The sequence below is a fragment of the Staurois parvus genome, unplaced genomic scaffold (assembly GCF_062004578.1).
Source record: "Staurois parvus isolate SC_StPar_1 unplaced genomic scaffold, SC_StPar_1.0 ptg000472l, whole genome shotgun sequence".
In the NCBI taxonomy this organism is placed as follows: Eukaryota; Metazoa; Chordata; class Amphibia; order Anura; family Ranidae; genus Staurois; species Staurois parvus.
In genome coordinates this window covers 359,417-371,648 of record NW_028318268.1, presented here as the reverse complement: position 1 = coordinate 371,648, position 12,232 = coordinate 359,417, and the positions used below count along the sequence as shown (strand labels likewise).

The 12,232-nt window shown below is 44.0% G+C and overlaps 1 protein-coding gene across 1 annotated transcript in view; it reads left to right on the top strand.

The window, feature by feature from the left end:
* FES (FES proto-oncogene, tyrosine kinase) overlaps positions 1 to 12,232 on the top strand; it is a 248,334-nt gene that overhangs the window by 192,615 nt on the left and 43,487 nt on the right. Inside the window, exons 13-14 of the mRNA XM_089689378.1 lie at positions 717 to 770; positions 11,771 to 11,889. Of these exons, the coding sequence (XP_089545504.1) occupies positions 717 to 770; positions 11,771 to 11,889 (173 nt within the window). The remainder of the gene's footprint in view (positions 1 to 716; positions 771 to 11,770; positions 11,890 to 12,232) is intronic.

Genomic DNA, 12,232 nt, shown 5'->3' with positions numbered 1-12,232 from the left:
GTCAGTTAAAATAACGCAGCGCCGTAATGCAAAAAATGGCCTGATCAGGAAGGGGGGTAAATCCTCTGGAGGGCAAGTGGTTAAACCCTTTCTTAGTAATCTGTGGACATGAATAGCAATTGAAATGTCTCTGCTCATGCATGTGTCTGCTTATGTTGTTCTATATTTTGCTAATGGCAAAGGTGAGCCTATTTCTGCTACAAGGACAGAGTTTCTATTTTTATAGCCATTGAATGCACTTCTACCTTGAAGTACTAGGTCAGGACAATATCTGCATGAAGTTTGTATTTCCCCCCTGTACCTGCATGGGTTTCCTCTGGATACTCCAGTTTCTTCCAGCACTCCAAAGACAAAGGTTTATTGGCTCCTGTCTAAATTGGCCCAAGTATATGGGTGTAAAATAGGGACCGTAGATTGTAAGCTCCTTGAGAGCAGGGACTGCTGTGAATGTACAAAATGTAATACAGTGTACATTCTACATGCATTGTCTAAATACCAGTAATTAATAGTAAATATCTTCAGACTGGTACTGCATCCCATGAGGCACAGAAGGAGTCCGATTTATGAGCTCTACTCCAAAAAAATAAAAGATATTTGCAGGCAGACTGCGAAGGACTAGCAGTACAAATGTAAATAATCGAGCAGCAATCTACAGTTATTTTATTGTTAGTTGCAATGACAAATAATTGTTTTCCTTTCATTTTCTCCCATATCAGGACAAATGGGTATTGGAACACGAAGAAGTCATCCTTGGAGAAAGAATCGGTCGGGTGCGTTATCTGTCATCCTTAATGCGATTCAGGCTCATTAAAATATTTCTTATTAATGGCAGCTGATAATAACAAAACAAACAGCAAGGAGTGAAGTTAACACAGCCTAATTAAACTGGCTGAATTAAATTAAATGTGCAATCGCTATAAAAAATATGGAGTGTAAATATTGTTTTAAAGAAGTACAGCAAATATTAATTATCTATAAGGCAAATCTGATATTTATAGCCAAGCTGTATGTTACATTTCCAAGGAAAAATATCTGTTTGCTTACCGGAATGAAAACATTTACTTATTAAGCTTGGCTGAGTAATTACATACTGTATTTACAGTGTGTTCTAAGTGTACAAAGTGATGTTCAGTTTTTTTTCACTATAGTTCAGATCAAAAAAGTCATTGGAAGATGGTATGTCTATTTATAAATAATATGCGCAGACCACCTAGTGTGCTCTGTACTGTACCAAAGCTTCAAGGTTTTTATTGCCTACTCTGCCTGGATGGGCTGCTGCGCGTATGATGCAAATGATGAGATTTTCAGTGGGAATCAGTTGCATGCTGGTTCTGGGGCAGTGACCTTCCTTGCTGTAAAGATTAAAGAAGATCTATCATTATAATTTTGTATTTTACAGTTTTGTTCCCTATGGGACTAAGTACATGTAGTAATTGGTCCTATTCTTGCAATAACTATCTAACCCTTGTTCTGAGGTCTTACCTGTTGAGCTCTCCTCCTGCTATAATGATCAGACAACAGCTATGAAGGAGACGGCTGATTCATAGCGGCAACTGGTCTTGTTATGTGCATTTTTCAAAGACAACCCACATGGAAGAAAAATATATTTGAAATATATATTAAAAATATTCTTCCCAAATACATTGACATATATTTGAAATACTACAATTTTGGCCATAATCAATATATTAAAAAAATAAATATTATTATTATTATTATACAGGACTTATATAGCGCCAACAGTTTGCTCAACGCTTTACATTATGGAGGGAGACAGTACAGTAACAATACAGTTCAATACAAGTGGGATTAGAGGGCCCTGCTCCTTGGAGCTTACAATCTAGTAGGGAGGGGATAGTGGTACAAGAGGTAATTAGCTGTGGGGGATGGAGTGGTAGGAGGAGTAGTTGATTCCAGTATTAGCTGGGGTCGGGGTAGGCTTCCCTGAAGATATGGGTTTTCAGAGTGTGACTAAAGGTGAGCAGAGTGATAGCTTGGGGTAGGGAGTTCCAGAGGATGGGTGAAGCCCTTGATAAATCCTGGAGACGAGCATGGGAGGAGGAGACAAGGGGGCTAGAGAGTAGGAGGTCTTGCAAGGAGCGGAGAGTACGGTTTGGGTGGTATTTAGAGACAAGGTCGGTGATGCAATTTGGGGCAGTGTTATGAACGGCTTTATACGTCAGTGTTAGTGTTTTGAATTTTATCCGTTGGGCAATTGGAAGCCAGTAGAGGGATTGGCAGAGAGGGGTGGCAGATACAGAATGGTTAGTAAGGTGAATGAGTCTGGCAGCACCATTCACGATGGACTGAAGAGGGGATAGCCTGCGATGAGGTAGGCCAGTGAGGAGGGAGTCAAGGCGTGATATAATAAGGGAGTGGATGAGTTGCTTAGTGGTTTCCGAGGTTTGGAACGGGCGTATCTTGGAGATTTTGCAGAGGTGAAGTCTACATGAGATTGTCAGAGATTGGACCTGGGGCTGAAAGGACAGATTGGAGTCTAGGATTACACCTAGTACCCTGGCGTGAGGGGTGGGACTGATGATAGTGTTGTTGATCTTGATGGAGAAGTCAGGGAGGGGGGGCACGGGCTGGGGGGAATACTAGGAGCTCAGTTTTGGAAAGATTGAGTTTGAGGAAGTGGAGTGACATCCAGTCCGATATGTCACTTAGTAGTCTGGTGATGCGATTGGAGACTGAGGGGGTGAGATGAGGGGTAGAGAGATAGATTTGTGTGTCATCGGCGGTGGGAGTTTATCAATTGGCCAAGGGAGGAGGTGTAGATGGAGAAGAGGAATGTTGAAATGTATTTTTATTACAAAATATATGAAAAATATGTTTAGAAATAAATTTTCAAATATATTATATATGTCTTTAAAAATCTAAATTTTTGGAATGCATTTACAAATATATGTAAAAATATATGTTAAAATGACTTTTTTATATGCTAAAAAATATCTGAAGAATATATTTAAAAAATATATATTTTTTAAAATATTTTTCATATATTTTGTAATGTATACAAAACGCATTTCATATATTGCATATATATATTGCGTGTATGAAAAATATTTTTTAAATATAATCTTCAGATTTCTTTTAAAATATAAAAAAGTAATTTTTACATATATTTGTAAAGGCATTCCAAAAATGTAGATTTGTATTTTTAAAGACATACAGTATATTTGAAATGTATTTTTACAAATATTTTTTATATATTTTGTAATAAAAAATGCATATTTATTTATTGAAATATGTTTTTTAATATATTGAATATGACCAAAATTGTAGCATTTCAAATATATGTCAATATATTTGGGAAGAATATTTTTAAAATATATTTCAAATATATTTTTCTTTCATATGGAAAGCAATAACAAGAACAATGAAGAGGCATTCCTCTTGATATTGCTTGCCTCATGAAAGTGCTCACAGCTGGGACAAACTGCATCTTTAAATCAGCCATCTCCTTAACTACTTGCTGACTGGTGTACATGTATACAGCCTGTAAGAAAGTGGTTATCACAAGATTGTGGTTACAGCTGCAACCATGATCTTGGTACCGTTTTTTTAAAGCCAGATATTGGTTGTCTTGTAAAAGTGATCCATGCCTCTCTACAGCCGCTCTATCACTTTTATGGTGCCAGAAGGGCCACTCTCCTCCTGCTGCTGCTGCTCGCGGTAAAGAGCTGGGATCCCTTTACACAGAGGAAATGGAGGAACATCCATTCCCCATCTCCTCTGTGATGAAGCCTGAAATGAACAGCTGCAATTCCCACAACCACCCGCATTAGTGTCAACCTAGCCTTACAATTAACTCTGCACTGAAAACCTGTAAAGGCTTTTAAAGCGTTGCCTATGAAACATTTTTGGTACTGAAATTTGTCATAATTTTGCATGCATTTTTGAGTCTTGAAATGTGAGGCATCTATTTACTTGATGCAACCTCATTATTATTATTATTATTATACAGTATTTATAAAGCGCCAATTGTTCGCACAGCGCTGTACATTACAAAGGGGGACAGAACATGTGACAGAACAATACCAATACAATGCAAAACATGAGGGGATTGAGGGCCCTGCTCTTTGGAGCTTACAATCTAGGAGGGAGGGGATAGTGGTACAGGAGGAGATAGCTGTGGGGGATGGAGTGGTAGAAAGAGTGGAGGAGGTCGGTCAAGTTAGCAGGGGGTAGGGTAGGCTTCCCTGAAGAGATGGGTTTTCAGGGTACGCCTAAAGGAGAGGAGAGTAGGTGATAATCTGATGGGTTGGGGCAGGGAGTTCCAGAGGATGGGTGACACCCTGGAGAAGTCCTGGAGGTGGGCATGGGAGGAGGAGACCAGGGAACTAGAGAGAAGGAGGTCTTGTGAGGAGCGGAGTGTGCGTGCTGGGCGGTACTTGGATATTAGGTCAGTGATGTAGTTCGGGGCAGTATGGTGGACGGCTTTGTACGTCAATGTTAGGATTTTGAATTTGATCCGTTGCGCAATCGGAAGCCAGTGGAGGGATTGGCAGAGGGGGGTGGCGGAAACGGAGCGGTTGGAAAGGTGAATGAGTCTGGCAGCCGTATTCAGGATGGACTGAAGCGGGGATAGCCAGCGGCGAGCCAGGCCAGTGAGGAGGGAGTTGCAGTAGTCGAGTCGTGATATGATGAGGGAGTGGATGAGCTGTTTAGTGGTTTCCGGGGTTAGGAACATGTGTATTTTGGCGATGTTGTGGAGGTGGAGTCTGCACGAGTTTGTTAAAGATTGGACTTGGGGCTGGAAGGATAGGTTGGAGTCCAGAATGACACCAAGTACTCTGGCCTGCAGGGCAGGTTTGATATTGGCGTTGTTGGATGTGATGGAGAAGTCAATGGGGGGTGGGGTCCGGGCTGGGGGGAAGACAAGAAACTCGGTTTTGGAGAGGTTCAGTTTAAGGAAGTGGAGCGACATCCAATCTGATATGTCGCTCAGTAGGTGTGTGATTTGGGTGGAGACCGAGGGGGTGAGGTGGGGGGTTGAGAGATAGATTTGTGTGTCGTCGGCATAGAGGTGGTAGTTGAAGCCGTGAGAGTGTATGAGTTGGCCAAGGGAGGAGGTGTAGATGGAGAAGAGAAGGGGCCCGAGGACAGAGCCTTGAGGGACCCCAACAGAGAGGGGGAGTGAGGGGGAGGTGGTAGCATTATAGGTAACGCTGAAAGAGCGTTGTGACAGGTAGGATGAGAGCCAGGAGAGAGCAGAATCTCTGAGGCCGAGGGAGTGTAGTTTTTTGAGGAGGAGGGGGTGGTCGACTGTGTCGAAGGCCACGGAGAGGTCAAGGAGTAGGAGCACTGAATAGTGGCCATTAGCTTTGGCGGTTAGAAGGTCGTTGGAGAGTTTGAGTAAGGCAGTTTCGGTGGAGTGTAGGGGACGGAAGCCTGACTGTAGGGGATCGAGGAGGTGGTTGTCGTTGAGGTGAGAGCATAGGCGGGTGTAGACGAGGCGCTCGAGGAGTTTAGATGTAAATGGGAGCAGGGAGATTTATATTTTTACCAAAAATGGGTTATTCTATTGTGTCTGTATTTTTCCTGAAAATTTGCATTTGATATATGGCTGCACAAATATCATGTGACACAAAAAAATTGCAATAGCCGCCATTTTATTCTCCAAGGTCTCTGTTTAAAAAATATATAGTGCTTGGGGATTCTAGGTAATTTTCTAGCAAAACATGCTGATTTTAACATGTGTGTGAAAAATTAAGCAATTGCCCCAGACAGTGGTTAATAGTTGTTGTCGGATCAGCCATGGCAGGAGGAGAGAGGGACAGGTAGGTACTCATAACTCAGGTTAGAGAGCTCTTAGAAACATGGACCAAAATACTGCATGTAGGGGACAGAATTGTAAAATCTAAATTATAATGATACATTTTTAATATTTAAATTTATCACATGTATTTATATAACACCAGCCATATATATTGTTCACATGCTGAATATTCACATTAGTCCTTGCCCTGAAGAGCTTACAATCTAAGGTCCCTATCTTGAGTGTGAAGCCAGCACTGACTTTCTCAAAGATTTCAACTCTCCTTTCCTGGTGCAGAGGGGAGAAGGAAAACCTTGTAGCTTTGTCACAGTACATGAAGCATTAGGTGTTGTGCGCACATGTTATTTTTAAACTAGCAGATCCTCTTCAATCAGTGTCAGTAAATCCTGCTGCTCAATTACTACATCACTAGACAGTATGATTGCCTTCCAAACTTGTCAAGATTGCAAGAATAGTACAGAGTGCATTTAATGTCTACAGGTACTATAAAGTTAAAGCGGTCTTAAACCCAAAAAGAAAAATGTAGTATATTGCCGCTTACCAATCCTTAACAGTGGCGGCTGCTTTGGTTTTTTTTTTAAGTTTTTTTTCCCCTGTATCTTCACTTGATAACACATTTCCTTGGCGTGTCACCAGTCCACTGAAGGAACAATGGAGGCACCTTAGGACAGTAAGGGCTTTTTCACACTTGACTGTTTTACCAACTCTTGCCAAACGCCCCTATAGCGTTTGGCAAGCGTTGGTCCGGCGTTTGCAGAGCGTTTTTTAATGTTTGGCAAACGCTCCGCAAACGCTGCATGCGCGGTTCAGCGGCGGTTGCTAGGCATTTGCCGAGTGTTAAAAACACCCTACAAACGCCTATAATGAAGTTTGAATGGTGTTACCGCTCCGCAAACTCCTTGCAACCGCGTCACAACCGCACCGCAAACACACCGCAAACGCTGGACGGGCGTTTGTGGAGCGGCACCATAGACTAGAATAGGAGGCTTCAATGCCTCCTGACTCAACCAGAGGTGTCCGTTTTGCCGCGACGCTAACACTCCCGTTAGAACAGCACCATGTGCTGCAATGTGCAGAATTGTCCGAGGTGTTTGGGAAGCGGTAAAAACGCTTCCCAAACATCTTTCTTTCGCCTGCACACAATGCTAGTGTGAACGTAGCCTTACATTGTCAATCTGGGAAGAGGGTAGTGTTACATACACTAGCAGATTTATATTTTCATGACTAACAAGTTAAATTACAATTTCAGACAATACTTTTCAACAAAACATGGTTTTGTTGAAAAGTACGTGTGCAGGGCGGCAGTGGAGCGCAAAACCACGTTTAAAAACGAGTTCCGCGCTCCCGACACTTTCGCCGACCCGCGGGTGACACGATTTGATCCAGGAGGGATCAATCATTAGATTTCAGCCAGTGATTTCTGGCTGAAATCACATGATCGGTCCCTGTCCTATCCTGTCCTGTGTTGACAAATACACAGGGCAGGATATGATGTCATTCTTCTCTGCCTGGACACATTCCGTTCCAGACAGAGAAGAAGACATCCAAAAAGTGAGTACACAAGCACTACACTACAGTTAGAACACTCTAGGACACATTTAACCCCCTGATCGCCCCCCCCCCCCAGTTAACCCTTCACTGCCCTGTCACCAGTGTCACTGATCAGTGAACCAATTTTTACTGATCACTGTATCAGTGTCGCTGGCGACTTCCGATAGAGTTAACGCCCCTCCCAGATAGCGCCAGTTTGCCCGCCAGTACACCAGTAATCCCGTTTAACCCCTTGATCGCCCCCCCCCCCCAGTTAACCCCTGCACTGCACTGTCACCAGTGTCACTGATCAGTGAACCAATTTTTACTGATCACTGTATCAGTGTCGCTGGCGACTTCCGATAGAGTTAGCGCCCCTCCCAGATAGCGCCAGTTTGCCCGCCAGTACACCAGTAATCCCGTTTAACCCCTTGATCGCCCCCCCAGTTAACCCCTGCACTGCACTGTCACCAGTGTCACTGATCAGTGAAGCAATTTTTACTGATCACTGTATCAGTGTCGCTGGCGACTTCCGATAGAGTTAGCGCCCCTCCCAGATAGCGCCAGTTTGCCCGCCAGTACACCAGTAATCACATTTTAACCCCTTGATCGCCCCCCCAGTTAACCCCTTCACTGCCCTGTCACCAGTTTCACTGATCAGTGAACCAATTTTTACTGATCACTGCATCAGTGTCGCTGGCGACTTCCGATAGTGTTAGCGCCCCTCCCAGATAGCGCCAGATTGCCCGCTAATACACCAGTAATCCCATTTAACCCCTTAATCTCCCCCCCCCCAGTTAACCCCTTCACTGCCCTGTCACCAGTGTCACTGATCAGTAAACCGATTTTTACTGATCACTGTATCAGTGTCGCTGGCGACTTCCGATAGTGTTAGCGCCCCTCCCAGATAGCGCCAGATTGCCCGCCAGTACACCAGTAATCCCATTTAACCCCTTGATCGCCCCCCCCCCAGTTAACCCCTTCACTGCCCTGTCACCAGTGTCACTGATCAGTGAACCAATTTTTACTGATCACTGCATCAGTGTCGCTGGCGACTTCCGATAGTGTTAGCGCCCCTCCCAGATAGAGCCAGATTGCCCGCTAATACACCAGTAATCCCATTTAACCCCTTAATCTCCCCCCCCCAGTTAACCCCTTCACTGCCCTGTCACCAGTGTCATTGATTACAGTGAACAGATTTTTACTGATCACTGTATTAGTGTCACTGGTGACTTCCGATAGTGTTAGCGCCCCTCCTAGATAGCGCCAGTTTGCCCGCTAATGCACGGGATTTTTTTTACCAAAAACAAATTTTGTTTGGGTGCAGCATTGCATGACCGCGCAATTATCATTTTAATTAGTGCAGCGCTGTATAGCAAAAAAAGGCATACATTACAGTATCTATACCATAGTTTGTAGACGCTATAACTTTCACACAAAGCAATCAATATACACTTATTGGGATTTTTTTTACCAAAAACATGTAGCAGAATACATTTTGGCTTAAATTTATGACTAACTTTGAGTTTACGATATATTTTTTATAGCTGAAAGTAGAAAATATTGTTTTTTTTCAAAATTTTCCTGGTTTTTTTGTTTATAGCGCAAAAAATAAAAAGCGCACAGGTGATAAAATACCACCAAAAGAAAGCTCTATTTGTGTGAAAAAAAGGACGTAAATTTCGTTTGGGTACATCATTGCATGACCGCGCAATTATCATTTGAATTAGTGCAGCGCCAAAGAGCAAAAAAAGGCCTGGTCATTAAGGGGGGTAAATCCTCTGGGGCTCAAGTGGTTAAAGACAAAATCAGTGTCACGAGCAGACTGTATCTGTGGCTGGCAGTGGCAGGGTGACAGTTGCAGTGAGTGGAGGATGATGGATCCACACTCTGACAGATCCCAGGCTGGAATTCCCCTGGCAATGGGAGGAGATAAAATGCTGTGAGAGCAGGCAGGTGATCTGAGCGATCCCACACAGTGACAGATCTAACACACCACCATCAACAATGACACAGATCAGCAGGCACTAGAAGAGCAGCCTGTGGGATTGTGATGATGTCATCACTCACTGACACATTGCACATGTGATGGATGGCCGGCCGGGTCACACTCACACAGACAGGAGACTTCAGAGTCAGATATTACCTTCCTCCGCAGGTGCAACTCCGCCTCTGCTGGTGAATGGAAGAGAAGGGCTGGAACTCCACAGTGATCAGCAGCCACCAGTCGGCTTGCAGTAAGGGACTGAGTCTGAGAGGAACACTTGAAAGAGCAGCAGCTCAGCTGCTACACTGGCCCCGGACACCCGGCATCTTCCTTTGTCCTATCTTTCTCTCCTCTGCTGCCCCTTCTCTCAGCTGAAGGATCATTCATGACGCGGCGGCATCCCACAAAGAGAGAGTGCTGGGCTGTGCGGCGCACAAATGCTCCTAGGGGGCAGTGCACCCCAGGGGGCCACCTAGTTTGCCTAGTCACATGTCTGATGAAGGGGTCCTGCAAGACTCCAAAATGTTCCCTTGCTGCAACTATGTGATCGTTCATTAAATCTTTTGGACCCATATTGGTGATCCTCAGTGTGCAGGTGATATTCTCCCTTGTTGATTCTGGTTGGTTCCAGCCGACCATCCCTGCAGCGCCCACTTATACACACAGCCATTTTTACAGTGTGTTTGGATTGTACACCAGCTAATCCCAGCAGTCACATGACCAGAATGCCCGCCTCCACCTCCTGGCTTTTAGAACCCTTAAAGGGCCAGGAGGCGGTCGATGCCAAAGGGTTAAAGACCAGTCATTGCTCTCTCTTTGTGCATGGTGACTGGTCCTGTCTCCGCCCCTCCTGTAGTTTTTTATAGGCAGCATGTAGTAGGTGGGTCCTTTTGAGTCCCTTCCACAGTTGTGCACAGTCTATGTACAACCTGTGTTGTATGACTTTTAATGGACAGATTCCAATGGAGGGGTAAACTGTTTTTTTGGATTGGTTTCTCCTGCAATGCCAAATCCTGCAAAAGCCTTGTCCTGTTACTGTAAGGTGACTAGATTTTCAAAATAAAATCTGGGGGCACCCTACTGACCATGACCATATTTATTAGGGTTGGGCAAGGGCGGAATAGGGGGCGGATATAGTACAACACTACACAAAATGTTGAGTGTGGTCAAATTGTGCTAACGGGGGGAGGGGGGCTTAAAGAGGTATGGTTTATTACCACCTGAGCCTACTTTGTTCTGGGTCAAGAGTGCATAACATTATAGAGGCCAGAAGAGTGACTCCCAAATACAATCCCCCCATCCAATGACAAAATGACTTCCAGCACATATGCCCATTCCCTGAATTATACTTACTGGACTTTGGCATGGTGGTGTTGGTGAACCCTCACAGTCTACCATCTGCTGGTGAGTTTCCTCCCTGCAAAAAAGTCTACACAAGCCAAGAGGGGAGGGAGGAGGTAGACCTTGTGATATCTGCATATGACATCATCAATAACCCCAGAGCAGACAAACCCCACTGCCTCCTTCCCCCGTTGCTAAAAGGAATTACCACACAGCTTCCCAGGGGACACCAATATTAACAGAAAACAACACCTCCTGCACTCTAGGACGCAGAACAAGGGTGGAAGGGACCCTTGAAAACAGTTTAACCAATGCATGGAAGGTTGTGCAGCTCTAGAACAAGGCTGGTGAAGCCCAACCGATACTGTAGAGTGAAGCAAAAAAAAGAGCGCACCAACCTTGCACATTACCTCAGTAAACTATGATTTTATTGAATAATAAATATATATACTCACAAACAAGGAAGTATAACAAGCATAACAGATCCTCAAAGGGACTTGGAAGTGTAGAGCCAGTGCGAATCACATCACAAGGGTAGACTCTAAGAGGGAGGCTGATGCGTTTTGAAGGGGGACCCTTCTTCATCAGAGCTCACTATGAGAGTCTACCCTCGTGATGTGATTCGCACTGGCTCTACACTTCCAAGTCCCTTTGAGGATCTGTTATGCTTGTTATACTTCCTTGTTTGTGAGTATATATATTTAATATTCAATAAAATCATAGTCTACTGAGGTAATGTGCAAGGTTGGTGCGCTCTTTTTTTTTTTTTGCTTCACTACGACACCAATATTAATGCTGAAAAGAAATCAGGGACACGTTCTTTTAACTGGGGACAAAATTGGGGACACTTTAAGGACAGCACCCTAAAATTGGGGATGTCTGGTCACCCTAGTTACTAGCGTCTACCCTGATTAGAAGCTGTAATCAAGCTATCGTTCTACTATCTGCATTTGTCTGTAAGCAAGAAACTGCGAATTCTTCCTTTGCCCTTTATGCCTGGTGACATTGATGATGGAACACATCTTGTACTATTTCTGCTATTGTACAGACATAACATTCTCCTGCATGGTGAAACCCTGTGCTGCAGAATCCCTCATTAATGCATTATCCTTTTGTATCTCCCACAGGGTAATTTCGGAGAGGTGTTCAGCGGGCGTCTCCGTGCTGACAACACTCCCGTTGCGGTTAAAACTTGCCGGGAGACTTTGCCGCCAGATTTGAAGGACAAGTTTCTTTCAGAAGCCAGGTGAGGACGCTGATCTGCGTCTGTCAGACCTTTGGAATTTAATTAGCTTCTCCTTTATAGACATTGAGCCTTGTTCCTCATCGCTTCCTTTCCATTAATTTTACTCAATGGCTATAGCTTAACTGACAAATCCAGGCAGCGCTCATTGATCTGACACAGTAAAGGCATGTAAAGTGTTCTGTAAGTGCAGCCTGCTGGATCATTAGGTGCTGAGATTGTATAACAAATTACAGTCAGTGGACGCTTTCATATTGATTTGTTTCTCATCTGTGTCATGAACGTTAGAACAAGATGTCAGCTCAGTGACTGGAAGGCAGATTCTTACTTTCGAACGTATGTCAAG